Source organism: Lutra lutra, chromosome 2 (assembly GCF_902655055.1).
Source record: "Lutra lutra chromosome 2, mLutLut1.2, whole genome shotgun sequence".
Taxonomy (NCBI): Eukaryota; Metazoa; Chordata; class Mammalia; order Carnivora; family Mustelidae; genus Lutra; species Lutra lutra.
The window spans coordinates 85362238-85382282 of NC_062279.1; the positions used below are offsets into that span (position 1 = coordinate 85362238).

At 40.4% G+C, this 20045-nt stretch overlaps 1 protein-coding gene across 2 annotated transcripts in view; it reads right to left on the reverse strand.

Annotated features, from left to right (window-relative positions):
- Positions 1–20045, reverse strand: part of TMEM131L (transmembrane 131 like) — a 157485-nt gene that overhangs the window by 15429 nt on the left and 122011 nt on the right. For both annotated transcript variants that reach the window (XM_047717860.1, XM_047717859.1), the window contains 7 exons: positions 17803–17930; positions 15595–15737; positions 13841–14027; positions 13444–13629; positions 12715–12864; positions 11771–12396; positions 5625–5773 (listed from right to left, as the gene is read on the reverse strand). In XM_047717860.1, the coding sequence (XP_047573816.1) occupies positions 5625–5773; positions 11771–12396; positions 12715–12864; positions 13444–13629; positions 13841–14027; positions 15595–15737; positions 17803–17930 (1569 nt within the window). The remainder of the gene's footprint in view (positions 1–5624; positions 5774–11770; positions 12397–12714; positions 12865–13443; positions 13630–13840; positions 14028–15594; positions 15738–17802; positions 17931–20045) is intronic.

A 20045-nucleotide genomic window follows, 5' to 3' on the forward strand; every position in this document is an offset into this window, starting at 1 on the left:
TGCTTTTAGGAAAGGAAAATTATAGATCAGCTTGTAGCTCATCTTTCCGTGCTGGTTTTAAAAAACACAAGTGTGTTTATACTGCCTATTTGTGTCTGTAGACACTAGGAGAGGTCTGGGGAGGGAGAGGGCTGGGGAGACAGGGCTCTTAACAGAGTCTGCCTCTGGGCAGCAAAAGTGGAACTGGGTAAGACATTCAGTTCTGAATTATAAAAAAGAAAGAAGGTAAGGAAGAAGGGTGCGAGGGAGAGAGATTTCAGGGGTAGGATTTTGGATGGATGATTTTTTTACTTATTTTTTTAGAATTTTGCAAAAAAGGAAAGGAAGGAAAGCACTCACTTTTCCCTGGTAAGAGATGCAAATTGGAATGAAAATGAAAATTTCTCTCATCATACTGACCAAGACTTTGCAAGGAACAATGCACAGTGCTGGTGGGAAGCCAGCGTTGTCCCACGGCATTGCTTTCCAGAAAGCAATCTGGGGCACGCAGAAGACACTCTTCAATTCTACTTCTAGAAATCTCTAACAAGGATTCTTCAGGTATATAGGGAAGACTTAAGAACAATGTAAATCATCAGAGTGCTATTTATGAAAATAAAAAGCTGTAAATAACTTTAATGTCTGACTGCAAGAGAATGGTTTAGGATTAGAGCATAGTTAAATGATGGAATGTTATATAACCACTGGAAACAAAGTTCCCCTTGTTCTGAACATGAGAAAGTGTAGAATTATAACATTATTAAGAAAGCTACCTATACATAATGATGGTCCTGAGTTTTTTAAAAAGTTGCATGAAAAATACAGAAAAATGTACAAAGTATTTCATTTTGTATAGACTTTTCTCACCCCCTTTTCTATGCTTTTGTAATAATCATGAGTTCCTTTTCTAAGAGAAAGAAAAATCTGCTTTAAAAAAATAAAACAGCAGGGTTAAGGTTAAAATTTAGTTTGTAGCTCTCAAATCTGGGCTTCAACCTTCTTTGCCAATAAATCTAGAGGAATGTTTCCACATACTATAGACAGATTTATGTAATTTTCTAAGCTGCAAAGTTAGGCCCTAAGAATGTACAAGAAAAACAAACATTGAGTACTGCCCTTGGGAATGTGTTTATTGAGAACGATTTCTCCAAATGAACAATGAAATGGAAAGCATACTCGCAGGGTTTTAAAGAAGAGCTTTTAGCAAAACTGGGAGTGAGTCACAGAGACAGTAAAAAAAAAAAAAAAAAAAAAAAGATGAGGTCTATGGTCCCCCAGATCCTCCAACTCCCCACAGCTTTCCTGCAGGCTGGCTGCCATCTTTAGATGTACGGGCTCCGGACCAGAAAAGGAAGGAGGAGCTTACGCAATCACTGGGACTGTGTACAAGCCATGTCTGAGCTCCTGGGATAGAGAAAAGCCAAGGCCCGGGACCCCAAAGATCGAATGGTGACAATACCCAGAGAAGAAAACAACAGGAAGAAATTAAGAAACGTGCCTTGAGTCAGGGCACAAGCGTAGAGGGCTGAGTCTGGCGTTGGGGGCGGTGTCTGAAGTCCAGGAATGGCGCCCACTCATGGAAGCACCACAGGGCAGGGCTCCTTGGGCCCCCCCACCTCCTGAGGGCCTTCAGAAGGACCTGCGGACTTGGCTCGAGTCCTGGCTGCTCCGCCCAGCATGCAGGCCGTCAGTCACCGCATGGTCACATCTCAGGGCTGGTTTCCATCTCACGGCAGGGCCACATGGAAGTTTTGAAGCCCCTGGCAGGAGGCTGCTGAGGTTCACTTCTTTACTTCACGCATTCCCTCCTCCCCCAAATTCACAGACTTTCTTTCTGCTCTGAAGAGCATGGCCCTTCATAGTCTCAAGGGCCTTGCTTTCTGTACATCTGCTACACCTGCACCCTCAGGCCACCTGCAGCTTCACCACCACCCGGCATCATGCTCGGGCCCCACTCTCCCTGTGCAGACACACCGCAGAGAACTCGGTGCTGCCTCTCAGTTCTAACATCCACGGCTCCCACATCTCAAGCTCTAGGCCCAAGTTTGCCATGTAAGACCTAGTTCTCTGGTTCCGTAACTCCCGCTGTCGGTCGCAATCACACAGTCATTCCCTTTGGACTGACCCCTTGTCAGCGCTTGGTACTTGAACTACTCCAAGCATTTATCATGTTAACTCAGCCGTTCTCCCAACCCTAGGAGGTAGGTATGCTCTTAGTACCCTCATGTGTCAGATAAGGAAACTGCAGCATTAAGTAACTCACCCAATGTTACAGAGCAAATAAATGATGACCAGGATTCAAACCCAACAAGTCTGGCTGCAAAGTCCATGCTCTTAACACGCAACACGACTTTGGTAAACAGAAAAATGTACTCGTTGTGTAAGTCAGAATTCCCCATCTTCTCATTAGCTGGACTTAAAACTTACGAGTTATTTTTGCAAACAGTTATGTAAGAGAAGATAGTTCCTCTCCTTATGCAATTAGGGACAGGGAAATCCTGTTAGTTGTTCTTCTAGACTCTTACCTACTCTTCCTGTCCTTCCCCCTTGCTCCTGCCCAAGCGCAGCCTTACGTCACACCTCCCAGTAGAGTTAACAGCCTCCTTGTTAGAAGAGAGCTGGTGTCCATTCCTGCCCCCTCCAGCCCAGCCTCCAAAACGTTCACACTGATCCTCCAAAAATCCATTATTCACACATTCATTCAAGCATTTACAAAACTGCGCTGTATGATCTCTGTAATAGGCATTCTGCCCATCTTTGTAAACCTGAATTGAAAAACATTATTATGACCTTCAAGAAAATCTCAGCCTCAAGACTGTTTTCCAATTTTTACCCACCCTCACTCCATCCACCCCCCAGTCCAGAAACCTTTCCTACTCCCTGTCCTTTGCACCAGAGTCCCCTAAACTGGCCACCCTGAAGTCAAATCTTCCAAAAAGATGTTCTGTTTGGACACATGTGCTTTTAAGACTGGGACTCTAAAGTTCCTTAGCAGACAAGCAACCATGCTCTGGTTCTCTACAGACATTGTCTCTTCCGACTCTTGGGCTCGCCGAGTTGACTGTCAGCGCTTCCAGCCGAGAAAGAGCGGAGAAGGTCCAAACTTGAAATTGGTGAGCCAAGGCCTTTGCCATTGGGAATGACTCCCACTCTTCCCTCACATTACTCCTGACTGAGCCTCTTCCCAAAGATGATTTCCTACTCCTCCTGATTATGCCATGGGGCTCAGTGGGGCCACTGCCCACCTTCCCTTCTCTGCCTGTCCGCATTTCTCCCTCCTCTAGGAGCTTCCTGTGCCCGTTGCAGGCTCACCTGACTTTTCGCTCTCTGAAATCCCTTCCACTCTGTACTGATTGGGGCACTTAACTACTGGACATGTCTTGTCCTTAAAAGACTACAAATTCCCAGTTTGAGATGTCTAGGATATATTTATTTTGCATCATTTTCATGTTATTTAAATGAAAAATTGGTGTTTGTTATAAAGTTTAAGCAAAAATACAGAAATATAAAGAAGGAAAAGATCACTGCAAACACCACTACTCAGAATAACCACAGTCTAACACTGATTTTTTGGCAGATCTAGTTTTTGCCATCTTTCTATGAACCTACAGACACGTTTGGATGGCAAGACAGATGATGGGAATAATTTATAATACTGGGACAACGTATTATTATTATTTTTAGTGTATGTGCTGCTGAAGCGAACACGACAATGTATTATTTTTAAATAAAAGTTTAATGTTCAGTTTTATTTGAATTTAACATAAGAAACTGAAGTAGAATCCAGGGAACTGCCAACTTTCAAATAATTGTTTCTTCTCCACATGCTATATTAGCGCCTTAAGGATCTCTCTAAGGTTAGGCAAAAGACCATGAAAGACATTTTCCCGTTTTCACCCTGTTAAATGATATGTTCAGTTTTACACAGTATTGACTCTCTACCAAGAAAAATAGAATTAAAACTCATTGTCACCTACCATTCAATACCACCTCCTGTTTCTGCAACTTATGTTACTTTTTTGCTTTATTAAAGTTGTAATATATGCAATCTGTTCTGCAATTATAATTGCCAACTGTTTCGTCTTAGATCTGGATATAAAATGGAGAGAAATCTCAACAACAGACCTCTAACACAACTTCTGTAGTCCTGGGTCTTTATTTTTACATCTGTCTTGGTCAGCTAAATTTCATTAACTTCATTTTTTTAAGAAAGGCTCATGATGAGTTCACTTGTGTTTCAGGATGCCTCTTCCTTGCTGCCTTTGTACTTGAGTGTTTCCTTGGCTGGAATATTCCTGTTCACATTTTTTATTCTATGAGTGGTATGGCTCCACTGTTCCCTGGATCAGATGTTTCCACAAAGTCGGAGTGAGCCTGAGTGGGTGTTTCTCCATCTTCCTAACTTTGCACCATTGTTTATGTTTTAAGATCAGTAATTTAGCCAGGCTGTGCCTATATCCATTATTACATATCAATTTTTCCTCTATATACAGTGTGCCCTTCCATTCCATAAATTCAGTTCTGCTCTCCTACCAGGACAGTATTCTTCTACTACCTCTCTGAATACCTTCAGACCCATTTGTTGGGCCATTTACTGAAACACTCATTATTCTTACATTGGACTGCTTTGTCTTTCTTTGTCCCATATCTAAATGCTTCCAGCTCTTCAATTTTTTCCTTCACAATCACCCTGATGATCTCAAAGCCTTTCTCAGGGTCAGCAATTCCATTTTTGGCAGCTGTCTGTAAAATGTCCTTTGGGTCTTCATTTAGTTACTTAGCTTTATAAGATCTCTTTTAATCTCATCCTAGAATCTTAATTTGCCTTTTAAAAAAACTCTTATTTTATTGAGTACATTATCTGTAGTATAAGGTATTCTCAAAGTTAGGCTTTCTTCTAGATTAGGATCTTCCCCTGTCTCCCGTGTTCTACTCCTTTCATTCACTTTTACTCGGCGTGCGCGCGTGTGTGTGTGTAGTACACGGTATGTATCAATAACAGCATAGTTAGAATGTTATTTTTTTTTCACTGGGCTTATACTAATACATGAATACCTCTGTTCTGATGTAAACTAGATAAATTCTCCTAAATACCTTTCCCACCTTGATTGTGGACCTGTCTGCTTTCACCTTCGAGATACAGGGCTCGGTTCTGCTCTCCAGCACAGTGTGCAACTCTGTGTCCAACTATGCGCTCTCTTCTGAGATTCTGTTGTACTAAGGCCCACTCACCTGAGCCAGACAGGCATTCCTCTCCTATGCATTTGGCTTATGCTTCCAACTCAGCAAGAGCAGGCCCTAAAATGTGTGTTGGGTGACAACTGGAGAGAAGAGACAGGTGATCTGCTTCTACTCCACCATCTTTGCCAGGAGGTAACCCATTTGCTTAAGAACTGTTTCCTTTGAGAATAAAAGCTATCTGATGTTACTATAAATTATTTCAGTATCTCCTATATAATTAGAAGATAAATAAAACTTTCCAAGCACCTCAAACTCACAATTTATAAATACAGATTCAAATGCATGATAACTAGCCCCCTTTGAGAGGTATGAAATACACATGTACAATTACTAGACCGATAACTGCACTCTCAGCCCTAAATATGGGTTTTGTTCTAAGAGGCACAAGAAAAAGGAATACAGACCTCGACTGAAGGTACATCCTGTTTCTCAAAACAAATGTCTTCTTTCGATGCTTTGTGAATCTTCTTTTCTGAGGAAGACTTTGTGTCAGCCTTCTTCAAACTTTCACAGTTGTCTACTTCATTCTTGACAGGCACTTGCTGGTTATTCCCTTGAATAAATAAGAATGATTGAATCTCTAGCTAATTATTTCCATTCATGTTTCCATAATTAAATCTCTTTCCTACACCAAGCCATCTACCCTAATGATATTTAGACTTGAGGATTGTTCCTGACATTCATGATGTTCTAGGTATGTTTACCAGTAAAAATGTGCTTATCTGAAGAGTTCTACAAACAGTCTTTAAAAGAGGTCAAGGAAAAAAGGTGAGGAGGTACCCCATTATTCACAGCACCATCATTCATAACAACCGAAAGGTAGAAACAACCCAAATGTCCATGGATGGATGGAGAGAAGTATAGCAATGCGGTACACATAAAATGGAATACCACTCAGCCTTAAAGAGGAACAAATCAGTGCCCAACACCATGACTATACTTAACACTACTGAACTGGACAATCAAAAATGACAGAGATGGAAAAGACAAAGCAATGAGATTCTGAGACATGCCACAACATGGATGAACCCAGAAGACATTATGCTAAGTGAAATGAGCCAGTCCCCAAAAGACCAACATTGAATGTTTCCACTTGTTTGAGGGAGCTAGAGTCATCAGAGAGATGAAGAGTAGAATGGTGGTTACCAGGGGCTGGGGAGGAGGAAATACAAATACTTACTATTTAATGGGTACAGTTTCTTTTTGGGATGGCGAAAAGGTGCTGAAAATGGATGATGGTAATGGCTGTACAACACTGTGAATGTGCTTCATGCCGCTAAGCTTTATGGTTACAATGGCAAATTTTATGTTATGTCTATTTTATCACCATTTTTTTTTAAAGTTGGAGGGGGGAGAGGGGCTAAGGACTTGCCTTCTAGTAATGACTATATGACTACATAGCTACAAATTAGTTTTCAAAGTAAATCTCAAGCTGAGATTTACTGAGATGCTTCGGTTTCCTGATTTATAAGATGCAAATGCCACCTTCTCTGCCTACTCTGACTGTTACAAAGATGGAACCAGAGGACATATACACGGAAAGGGCCCCATCAAAAACAAAGGACCTAATTCTGGGCAGGCCCTCTTTCCAAAGTCTGTGCTCACCTGCCCTGGGTGACCAGTGCCTACAAGCTGACAATGATCAGCAGGCCAATCACATGGCAAAAGCTGGTGCAGGTAGAAACTTCACCTGAAAACAATGTTCTCCCGCTTTCAAGTGACTTCACTCATCAGTGTATTTCTTCTTCGATCCCTTACTTCAAAATAAAGTCAGATAAACTTCGACCCCACCCCACCCCACAGTAACTGGCTTCAGGGTCCTAATAGGAAACAAAGTATTGCAACACCTGCTCCTTTTTTCTTTAACTGAGAATTCCCTTACCATACCTGTGCAGTCTAAGAAAGTTTAGATGACCACAGTACAAAGATTTCACAGCAAAGCAGGCTGCAGGCTCTGGTGAGATGCCCGCCTGACCGGACCTTCTGCAGAGGCTCCAATCTGGCCCTGCTTGGGGCCCTGGGGCGGGGAAGGTCTCTGCCCACAGAATGAAAGCAGTCAAATCCCCTCCAATTCTGAAACTCCGAAGCCGACCTCACTCAAAGCAAGATCCATACATTTTGCCAATAACACTGACAAGTAAGCATACTTTTATTTTGTTAATGGAAAATTGTGTAAGTATTACGTAACTATAAAAACACTGGGAAGCATTAATTCCTCTATGACACAAATTGGGTGTTAAGACACCTACAGAGGAAAATATCCACCATGATGAAGTGGTAAAGGAAAGAGCCAAGAGCCAAAGTGACAGGGTCCGAAACAGAAAAATAAATCATAACTAAGGATATCTCTTTGGATTTTGGAAACCATACATATGAAACAGAACACATATATTCTCCCCCAAAATGTGCCACTAAATTTCCTAGAGTCTTAATTCATGAAAAAATGTATTTCCTTGAGCTTTTTTCAGGCCAAGAACAGCACTAAAAGTATTAATCATTAAACTTTCTCAGGAAGGACCTAAACTTAATATCCAATACTGAACTACCCCCCAAAAGTGGTAAAACACAAACTCTTAGTAACACCTTCCATGGAGCTGGGAATCAGGACCAATAGTAAAAGGAATTCTAACAAGTTCTTCATTAAGTCTTTGACAAATTCTTGCATGACAATATCTAAGAATTTAGAAATTTCGTGAAGCCAAGCCATGTTGTCTTATTAAGCATGATTACTTATGGTGTTATATAATTTTCTCACACACATCTCACAGAATCTGTGTTTGAGCCATAAAGATAAAAAAAGGGAATAAAACAAATAACAAGTGAACTCACCAGAATCCTGCTTAAATTTCTATGGTATCAAATCCAATCAAGATTATTTTGAGCAAACTGCTAATCTTCAAGTTACTAGTATCTATAAGACAATGAGGCTATATTTTTTTAATTTCTCAAATACTGGTATTTCAGAATTTGGAGGTATCTATCAAATGCAGTGAAATCTTTCATGTAGTGTTAATTCCAAGGCTTAGGGCATTATTAAATTTAAAAGTTTATTATCCTTCACATTAATATAAGCAGAAAGCAAGAAAATAATGTATTCCTCTGTTCCTCTTTTGTAACGCTGAGGCCAGCTGCTTATCTTTAGCCTTAATTCCAGAGCTATTACTCTTTGATTATGTGATCAAAATAATACAGATCTAGAATTCTGATTGTACAATTAGAAAATAATAAGTATTTGAAAACAGACATATTTAAATGATCATTTACATGACTATAAAGTTTTACTCTTGTCAGATGCTCAAGAGACTCTGGAACATGTAACAAATGTTTGAAAAACTGAACTGTTGTTTGACAGGTGGATGCCAAAAACAAGTGTGTGAAAACAGAGCTCTGAAGCATCTGTCAACAGACTTCATTTCTATGGGGAATTTTAATCTATGATTTATCACAGGCCTCTCAGAAGAAGGGCAGAGAAAGCATAGGAAAGGGATAAGCACATTTCTGTTATTCAGAAAATATTCTGTGTTTCTCAACAAAAAAAAATGAGCAAGTAGCACCAGGCCCAGTAATACATGCTTTGGAACGTTTTTTTTTCTCACACAGTATGTTACCCTCAGGAAAAATAAAAAAGCCTGAGAATAGAAGACACAATTCCTCAAGTGCTCAAGGACATCTGTTAGGTTAATAAAATAACTTCAGGCACTCGTAGGAAACCGACCGCCTGCCCTCTTCCCCTTTTTCCAAAGGCAATCTTATCACTAGACTTGTTTCTACGGGAAGATTTGTGTCATTTAGGAGAAACAGCTAGGATGTGGCGAACACGCTGGCTGGTTTCCCCTGAGCAAAGTGAAGATCCCCGTTCTGGTGGTGGACACGGAAAACGAAGTGCAGGAACTGAGGATTCCTGCCATCGGCTGGGTGAAGTTCAGCTACTAAGCTGAAGCTATTTTCTTCAGATTCTAGAATGATTTTAAGATGGAAACATGTTTTTCACAAAGTAAAACACTTTTCAAAAAAAAAGAACTAAAGCTCAAAGTTGGAAGCAAAAACTTGGAAAGTTCTCATGTATAAACGGTTTCCTCATCCTTGAGCATTCTTCACACATTATGGATTCCCTGCCGATTATATATGCCTGTTCACCATCTGCCAGTTTAGGACAATGTTTTCCTTTAAAATGTGAAAAAAGAACCCCAGACCCTTGATGTTACTGGGGAAGAAAGAAAGAAAGAAAGAAAGGAAAAACTCCTCCACATCCTGCCTTCAAACTATTCCTCTATTCAGTCCTTTCTTATTTTTAACATTGCCAATTCTTTAAAATGTTTAAATTGTAAAATGATGGCAGGCAATATGTTTAGTTTTTTAACCTCTTTGATATTTCCTAGACTAGTGCTGTGAATGGAAAACAGAACAAAATGCATGTCAGTGAGCGGCTTTCCCTGTGAGGACTCTCCTGCCTACACTTTCATTCTGGAGAGAAACACAGCCCTGTGAATTAGCACCTTTGAATGCATTGGCCTGAACCTGGTAGGAAGCCAAAGTTCTTTCAACGATTCTTATTTGATCTGATCAACAACCACTCTGACAGCACTTAGCGTGCTACCGATCCCACCAAAGAGCAATTTTAAAAGACTTCGTATGGGGAGATACATGTTTCTGTTTAAAACACAAAGAGGCTAGTAATCTGTGCCAGAGGGGTAGATTCTGGGCAGAACCACCATCTATGGTGATAAAAGCAAATCCTGTGTTTCTGGACTCCATATTAAGTTTACTCACACTTTCAGAAGTGCTAATACATGGGGTCATCAAGGATCAACTCTGGGCATTAAATATCGGTGTTGGACGGGAAAGTCTCAAAGCACAAATTCAAACCCTCAGACCCACTCCAGGCCTGCAACTCGGGTCCACGCCTCTACATTTCAACCACTTCCGCGTACTACGATGCAGCAGAAGGTCCTTCCCCGCAATCTGTCCACAATGCCAAGGCCATGGTGTTCAGGGCCGCATTTATGCAGACAACTCAGGGATGCAATGGATCATAGGAGCACCCCAAACAACTGTGATTTTAAGTCTGTGTCAAGGCAGCTGAGGTCAAATACTGTGCTTGGGTCTCAATGGCAGAAAACAAGGAAAAACCCAGTAGGACTCGCCCTCTAATTTCACCCTTTCACAAAGGTTTTGTGGTCTGGGCCCTACAGAAATGGAATGAGAAGCACCCTGTGTGCCCCACCGTGAAACATGCCTGGACAACGTATGATAGGATGTCATTTGAAGATCTGGTTGAAAGCATCACTTTGAGTGTGTCCTCCCACGCCGAGTGCAGCGAACACGGCGGGGGCGGGGGTGGAGGGGGCATTGTTGACTCGCAGACGGGAGTTCTGCCTTGAACACACACTCAGGCTGGGGAAATGGTGCGAGCTGGATGGAACGAGAGGCACCAGGAATACAGGCGCAGCTGCCTAAACCACGTTCTGCTGAGGGCACTCCAGCTTTCTTTCCAACGAGAGAGGTCCCCTTATGGAACACTTACAATTCAGTTTGGGTTTTTAGTTAAATGCCTAAAGCTCATCAGAATTGGCCCATCTATAACACTTTGGTACCTTCTCTCCGATAACAGGGAGTATAAATACGAAGCTATTTATACTTAGATGTTTCAAATAAGAGCAAAGGTAACTGGCTTTTCCAGATTAAAAAGTGTCAAAAATCTGACTTTTTAAAAAAAGATTTATTTATTGGCGGGGGGGGGGATGCAAAGGGACAGGGAGAGAGAGACTCTCAAGCAGATTCCCACTGAGCATGGAGCCCGACATAGGGCTTGATCTTAAGCCCCTGAGATCATGACTTGAGCCAAAATCAAGAGTCGGATGCTTAAATGACTGAGCTACCCAGGTGCTCCCCAAATCTTGCAATGGGTGCAGAAGTGTGCATATTAAAATGGTCAGAATGGCCAAGAAAAATAAGCATCGGCTCTTATGCCAAAGGCCAAAGGGGTCAGTTACAGCTTAATGACGATTTTACATGTGGGTGGTTTTCTGAGTCTCGTCCTGCTTATGCCTTCACTAACTGTATTTGTTGTGAGAGAACATCTGTCTTCTTTTAACCAAGGGACACAATCAGAGAAGCACCAGAGCCAGGAAACATGAGATGGTAGCAGCTGTTAAATATAGAAAGTTGGTAAGTTTTGTTCGGTCAGAAATATTTTATGGTGATTAATTTTCACCAAGAGTCTGCAAATCCATGATAGAAAATAATTAAAAACAGTGTCCATATCCTCCCAACAATAAAACACGACATTCACATCACTCTCAACATATGTACTAAAAATAAAAAGTAAGCTTCTTTACCCATGACATTCTAAAACTGTGGTGCCTCGTCCTCAACTTCTCATTTTACAAACCGTATTTCAACATTTTTACCTTTGCTAAAACTTTGTGCGTGAACTAAAAATGCAGCATTTGGGATTAAAATTAAAGTCACAGGTGAGATCAAATTCTGTAACAAACAGATGGAAGACAAACCGGAAAAAAAGAATCATCCAGGAGGATGAAAAGATTACCATTATTTTTCCTGGAAATCTCTGGCAAGTCTGACTGGTACTGAGGTGAATTTCTTGGCAAGTGATTTTCAGGTAGTTTCTTAGAGGTCTTCAGAGGACAGAGCTCTCGTTCCTTGAGCTCAGCTATGTTTTCTGAAATTTTAATGTCCGTTTCCTTAGGAAACATACATGTCTGTATTCCCTCCTTCATGTGACATTCTGAAGAAGTGTTATTGATAACAATTGTGTTTTTCAGTGTGTTTTCCTCTTTATTCAGTAAGTTTTTAGAAAGGGTTAAATTCTTTTGCAGGTCGACGCTGATGCTACTTGCATACTTGAGGCTGATCCAGTTCTCACCCATGACTTCAGTGCACACGTCCTCCTTCAGGGCAGACAGGGAGCTGCCCAGGGCTGGAGTCTGTTTCTCCTCAGTAGTGGCGTTGGCACTGCTGGTGATGGATGGGCTGGGTTTGTGTTTGCTGTAATAGACTGAGCACTTATGCTTCTTCTGAGAATGACCGTAGGTAGCTGGGCTCCTCTTTGGGGCGTTCTGGATCCTGCTTTGTGGAGTGTTCACTGGAAGGCAGCTTTTTCCTCTGCCTTTATCGGAGGTGCCGTAGGTATCGAGAAAGTTCTTACAGTTGCTTCTGAATTAAAAACAAAGACAGTTAACAGAAAGCCAAATGGAATCAAACGCTACCCTTCTGGTTTGAGACCCAGGAGAAAGAAGTATATTAAGGGGTCCTAGCTCTCCTTCTTCCAAAGGCCCATGAGTTTAACAAACTAAGTCTGTCTATGAAGTCTATCTTATTATAAAAATGGTTATAGCTGCCACACCATGACTTCAAGAAAATTTTATGAAGACAAACCTGGAATCAGAGTATTATTTATATTATCTCAAAATCAGAACCAAGTAATATCAAAGGATGAACACACACACATACACACACAACAAGAATTCTTACTTGTGAGAATGGGAGCTAATTATATCCATCGGATTATTGTTTTGCTGTGAAGATGAGCTAGCATTTTGCCTCTGTCTTGTTTTCATGAATTCCATAAGAATGTACTGTGCTTGTTGGAAGGCTATTAAAATTACACCCAACAGGGACAAACTGAGGAAGAAAGCAAGGAGGTTCATTACTGCATGGTCCTGACCGACATTAAAAAGACCAGCTCTCTTACAGAGGAGCAATGAGTGGTTGATGCAAAGATCTAAAAATAGAGCACTGAATTCCATAAAATGTATCACATCATAATTCTGATATGACTTAAAGATTTAAAAAGCTCCGAGTTCCTAAAAATGTGCACATTTGTAAGTTTAACATTCCAATTCCATTTTCAAAGGCATTTTCATGATAAAATCAATCCAGAAAGGTCATCCTAGTCTTCCAATCTCAAATTGCCACTGCGCCAAGCCAACAGCAGTAACATCCATATTTTCCACTGCAACTGCTAAGAGAAGTATAGGGAGCACAATGATCTCTTACACTTCAAGGTCTTGTGACTCTCCTACAGTAAGTTTACTATTGTCTTAAAGCTCATCGATTATTACTCTACTTCACGTATGTTGAGGTTCTTTGTGAATTCCACTCACTTTCACAGTCTTTGAATATGCTGTTTGATGATTCATATGCTTTTTACACCCAAGCAAAATGCATTTTCATGCGACGCTCCTGAAGGTTGTAGCGTACCTGACAAAGAAGACCGTAAGCCTCCAAAACGACTCCTCCCAGCTGGGTCCTGGAACCACATCCGCACACAAGGGCAACAGGTGATGAGGGAGGGTCACATTGAGAGTGAAGCGAAACTCGAGGTCTGCTGCCGTTACAAGTGTCAGCTCGCGGATGACCCAGGAAGAGGTAAAGTCTGGAGTAAACCTGATAAGCAAAGATGCATCTTTATGAACTTAAATTGTTTTAATTTTAGGCACAAAACAAAATAGTTACAACAGCAGCCATATTCCTTACTTACAATAAACGCTTATATAAAAACAACTTAACATGTCTTACCAATGTAAAAAAAGGTTTTCTTCCCCCACATTATTAAATGCACCACAAAACCTAAATGAGGTTAAAACCCAATGCTTACACAATGCTGATATCCCGGGATGTGTTTGGGGCCAAGGAGAACTGACGACAATCTAGCACTTCAAATCCATAACCTTGGCAATTATACCCATTAATTTTCAGAGATGTCACAGTTATAGGAAGTGGTCCAATATTCTCAACTTTAAAGTTCTTTGTAATAGATAAAATTTGCTTGCTGTCTTTCAGTTCTAGTGAGGACAAAAAGTGATATTTAGTATGTATGAACTGCAAAATTTATTCAGAATAATTTACTGAATCAATAAACCATGACCTATATTATTAAAATGTGAAAAAAAAATTCAATGTAAGCTCAAAGTATGACTTCTATCTAATTTCTAGAACAATCATAGAACTGTTCTGGTAGAACAGAACTGGTAGAACACTACTAGGATACAAAAACATTTAACAAGTTAAGATTTTTCTTAAGTTAAAAGACCTTCCTAGGTACCAAAAGTAATCAGAATTTCTTTGTTCTTGTACTTATTAAAAGTTAAGGTTACAAGTTTATTCTTCTCAGAAGCCAAGTAATTGGGATACCCCTAGACACCATGCATGCTTCACTCCTGGGATCCTCATACTGAACAGGGACCAGTTAAGGGCACGGGTCTGTGCTTCTAGAAACACAGTTCAAATACCCACTACATTCAGAGGGTAAGTCACTAAGTCCCTGCAAAAAAGTGAGACCATATTTTATATGGGAAGTTTAAAAAAAAATTACCACAATTTTAAATTATTCCTATAAATTTATAACGTGCAATCTTTTCCATATAACAACTAAAATTTTATCTAGGTCTGTAGTTTTTATAATTTTCCTTAGTATCATCTTTCAAGGTCAACTCTAAATTACTGAATGAATGAATAAAAAAGTAAATACTCTGAATTTTGAATGCAAAAGGTCAGTAAATCTTTTCAAACTCAATGCTCAATTAGCATAGTTTTCTTAAAAAAGAAATTCCCATCAGGCATTAGATAGTGCTACAAACTATCCAACACTTTCACCAACCAGTTTTCTCCATAGGATGCATGTTGTTACACTAAAATGTTTTCAGTGTGTTCCAGAAATTCAAGATAATAATAGGAAAACAAGGAATTTACCAAAAACATTTTACATCTATTGTTTGATTTTTGTCTTGGTTCCTGAGGAAGTTCTTGAAACTAATATAAATAATTTAGAAGCATTTGATTTAAATACATGCACAATTTGGAAATTTTTGAATGCAATGTTTAGATAAGTTTCCAAATCTGCAATGTCTAATACAGTAGCCACTAGATATACATGGCCAAATTAAAATTAAGTATATTTAATAGCTCACACCAGCTATATTTTTATATGCTCATTAACCACACATGTCTGCTGTCCTGGGTGACACAGATAAGGAGAATTTGCATTACTGCATAAATTCTACCAGTTAGCAGATCTTTACTCTTCTTGACATTCATCATTTTGGTGTGATTTTTTTTTTTTTATGAAGATGTAGCTGATAATCAAACTGACATTTCATGCTATTTATCTTAAATATCTATCACTATGCTGATGATTTAGCAATTATACTTCTTATATAGGTATCATTTAAGTTGGATTAAATATCTAAGGCTATTTTTCTAAGTAGTACTAGCCTATCATATATGCTCGAATGTTCGCCTGATTTAATCATATGGATCAATGCCATGAATTTACTGTCAATTATGGAATCCTTTTGCCCTTGCCTCTAGCACCAAGCCTTCCCCATCGGAGGGCCACGCGCATGAACTCACGTCGCCGGCAGTCCATCAGCGTGGACTCAGGCACCTTGAATCGGAGTGAACCTCCTGCACCTGGAAGCCTTCCACCCACTTTCAGTAACTCTCTGGCTCCGAACCCTTCCACAGCAATCATGTCAATAACCGTCAAGTTATTCCTATTAGGGCAACACATAGGAACACAAAGGCATTACAACAGAATCACAAGACACAGTGCATTTGGACTTAAACATTCCTTGCTGACACGAACAGTTGTATCGTTGTCAAAGAGGAAATCAGTTTAAATAGTGTGATACCTCTGGCTATCTCCTGGAATTAGAGGGTGTCCATGGGCAATGGAAGCTGCCCGAACACCAGGAAGGTTGAGGTTGCCCACAGTAAGAATGAGTGAATGCTCTTCATCACTCTCCTACCCTGGCCCAGGAATGCAAAGCCGTGTTTTTCTAATAATCAGCTACCAGGATGGTGATTGGACTTCCAAGAGGGGGGAAAAAAAAATGGGGGAAAAAAAAAACCCTGAAAAATTGGGAGACCTCTGAGAAATATTACCAAATTTAGACTTACTGACCAAAAGTGCTTACAAGAGTGAATGAAGGAGTTTACACTGTAATCGTGACTATAGGAAATTCTGCTTTTGGGATAATTCTAGAAATAGAATCCTACTGTTTCTATTGAACCAAAGATTTATAATGCTTCCCCATAAATAACCTATATCTACTCGAGTTCTTAGTCATCAAACACAAATTCAGACTAGCTTTGCCTTCTCAGTAACTCAAAGCATGATTGCTAGGACATAAAAAGTTAAATGGACAGATGTTTAAATGATGCAGACTGGAGTGAAAGCCAGTCCTCATTAACATAAATACTGTAGAAGCAGAGAAGGAATTCATGCCTAATTATGCAAAATACACCAATATCTTTGTATATTTACCTAAAGAATTAAGAATCTTCCACCATTAAAAAGGCTTTAAGTTATGTTATGCTATTATCTACAGAAAAATACTATCAATACAGAAACATCAAAAATAAATTAAGTACTCTAAATAATTTAGACCTTTCAAAGCCAGGAAGAGTTTAACCTGGGATGAAGTAAAGTTGACCTCTGCACTTCCCCAGACCTTAGATTTTCAAAGAAGAATGGGTTTAAAATGAAAGACACTACAGAGCATGAGAAGTTAAAATGCTTAACAGAATACACTCCTTTAAAAACTTTAGTACATTTTCCTTTTTCAGGGCACTCACTTGTAGAAAAAACTCATGTGATATATTAAAGGAAGCTCAGAATAAAAAAAGTCTTTGCCAGCTGATGTGATACTAGAAAAGCTTTAAAAAGAAATTAAAATGTCATTTATTAAAAATTAGACTTCTCACCAATGCAGAGAACATCAACATAGATCTGTATTTACTGTAAATTTTTGAAAGAAGACTCTCAATACAGACTACCTAAAGATGAAAAAGATTAAACAATGAAAAACATTAGGTGCTTAAATCAGTTAGCAACCTCTGTCATTTAAAAGAAAGAAAAAGAAGTTTAAAAAAGCCAGTTGGGGGGCGCCTGGGTGGCTCAGTGGATTAAAGCCTCTGCCTTCGGCTCAGGTCATGATCTCAGGGTCCTGGGATCAAGGCCCACGTCAGGTTCTCTGCTCAGCGGGGAGCCTGCTTCCCCCTCTCTCTGCCTGCCTCTCTGCGTACTTGTGTTCTCTGTCAAATAAATAAAATCTTAAAAAAAAAAAAAAAAGCCAATGGGCTCAATAATCCTTAGTCCATTGTCCTTTGGGGTTACAGAGAATTGCACAAGCAAGGCAGCGATGTAGAGTGGAGTAAATCCAAACACTGTGGAATGAAAACGTACGCAGCAGTGTTTCAATTTCTTTTCCAAGCTAAGGTCAGAGGTGTGTGTGTGTGTGTGTGTGTGTGTGTGTGTGTGTGTGTGTGTTCTGCCCTTGGAGACAGCAGCAGAGGAGATGGTAAGCAAAATACATTGTGACTCTTGGGGAGAAGGGCACGCGGCCTCTACCTTACAAGGCCAGAGGCCCCACGGAAGTAAGCACAGAGCCTCAGGCAGCCTTTACTCTTCCTGCCTTGCAACATGGCCTCATCCCTACCTGCCTGCCTAAGAGACTAATGTCAGCCCTTAACTAAAGAGACTACGTATTCTTGAGACGAGACTTGGATGATGAAGGGATGGGAAAGAAACGGGCTCCGGGATGGGGAAACACCTACCGGATTAGTATGAGTGATGTAACTTTCCCATAGTCAGCTGGCATGAACATGACACCGACCCTTTTCATCTCCAGAGGCTGCAAATGTAAGTGGAGGATACCAGCCCTGGACTCCTCAGAATGCATGCCCTGCAAATTTAATACGTGCAAGTCAGTGAATCCTGTAAGACAAGCTTCTGTCTACATTCGTTTTTGAGGATGACCGTGACGGCTCTTCTTTTAATGTCCAGATGAGACTACCCGCGTCGACCTACTGAGCTTGTTTACCCTGAGAGCTCACACCAATAACCAGCTCCGGAACCACAGCTGAGAAGTATAGGAAGAGGCTGCAGGACAACTGGCCATGGATATCCGAAAGGGGATTTGCTTCCTGGCTCAGAGGGGACTTGTGGCCAGAAGCAGCCTTCTCTGCCAAGATGCTGACTGTAACACATCCCTCGGAAAACAGACCAAACAGCCCCTGCTTGAACACTACGGGGAGCGGACCAGATACCTCTCTGCTGCTGGACACCCCTACATTTCTCTTTCATACTGAGCTTCAGTTTATACAGAAACCATCTTTTATTACATTCGGTCTCCACACTCAGGAGAAAGATCTCTCTTCACATCCTCCTTGACTTTCCCCACGATTAACTCTGACTAGATCTTGTGTTCTGAATCTAGCATCCAAAATTGAGTTCTTCATTATTTTTCTTCTTTCCACTGCTTTCCCCAGCTTCTTCTCACTAAAAATAATTTATTAGTTTCTTAGGGCTACAATCATACAATCTGCACGGTAACAATGTATTCTTCATTTTTCAATGTGTTTTATCCTGAAACTGTTGCTGGCATGTCCCCATGCTATCTGAGAGAAGAAATAGTGATGGTACTTGACTCGTGTCCCTTAGAATTATAAACTTCATGAGGGGAGAAACCCGGCTTTACATAGATTTAATATAAATATTGAATAAAAAGCTGCTGATTTTTAGTATTAAAACTCTAATAAAAACATTCTTTATTAAATAGTTCTTATATGCTGGGCACGAGAATATAAGGTCTGTAAGATGCTGAACATTCCATAAACCTTACTGAATCTTCTAGCATTATTGTAAGCAAGAGAGAAGAGGCTATAGAGAGGTTAAGGAATCTGCTCAGGATCACATAGCAAGCCCATGTTATGACCCTGGGTACAGAATCCTGACTGCAATTCCCCCTGCTTTTCACTAAAGGCATTACATTTCTAAAAGCACACCAACATCATAAAAACACGTGCCTTTCTTTACATGACAAAGTTCTAATAAGAATTTTGAGTAAACTTCTAAGTGTCTCAAAGGCATTCCTATTATTCTTGATGGTAATAGAGTCCTTGATGGCAAAAGGTGTGCCTTTTGTTTCCTTGGGGAACCCTGGATTACAGATGGAAAACCTTTTCCAAATGAATTGCACCATTTGTTCAAATTGGAACAGAACATTTATATGTAAAAGAAATTTGGCATTATTTTTGGAATCCTAAATTATATATGGTTCAACCACTGGGGCAAAAGATGTCTTAGTATTTTGGACAAATTTACCTCCCAGTGGCTCTGGGAGACTGCTCGGTGGAAAAGAGAATGAGAAGGAATGAGCACCGGCAGGCTTGCTGACAAAAACAAGACCGTGCTGCCGCCTAGACCACTTACGAAGAGAAAGAACATTTGCTGTAATGTACTTCCTATTTTAAGTCTCTGTTAAAAATCCACTTAAGGGCGCCTGGGTGGCTCAGTGGGTTAAGCCGCTGCCTTCGGCTCAGGTCATGATCTCAGGGTCCTGGGATCGAGTCCCGCATCGGGTTCTCTGCTCGGCAGAGATCCTGCTTCCCTCTCTCTCTCTTTCTCTCTGCCTGCCTCTCCATCTACTTGTGATCTCTCTCTGTCAAATAAATAAATAAATAATCTTTAAAAAAAAAATCCACTTAAAAACTTGCTTTGATGAGTTTTAACTCTGAGTTGGAGGTTATCTGTTTTCCCTCTTTCTGTTATCCAAGGTCACCTAGAGCCAACAGTCTATCTTCAGAGGGTTAAGTGCGGAGAAGAAGCAAATACCCAAGGCATTTAAATATGTGTGTGTTAGAGATACAGTTGTATGTCTGTGTGTGCGTGCATGTGAGTTTGTACTCATTTAACAGATGCTCTGTGTCTGACTTGATCTCACACATAAGATACTTGTAAGGAAACACTCAGGTCCGTACAAAGAGCCACGGAACTACTGAGTGGAAACTAAGAAACA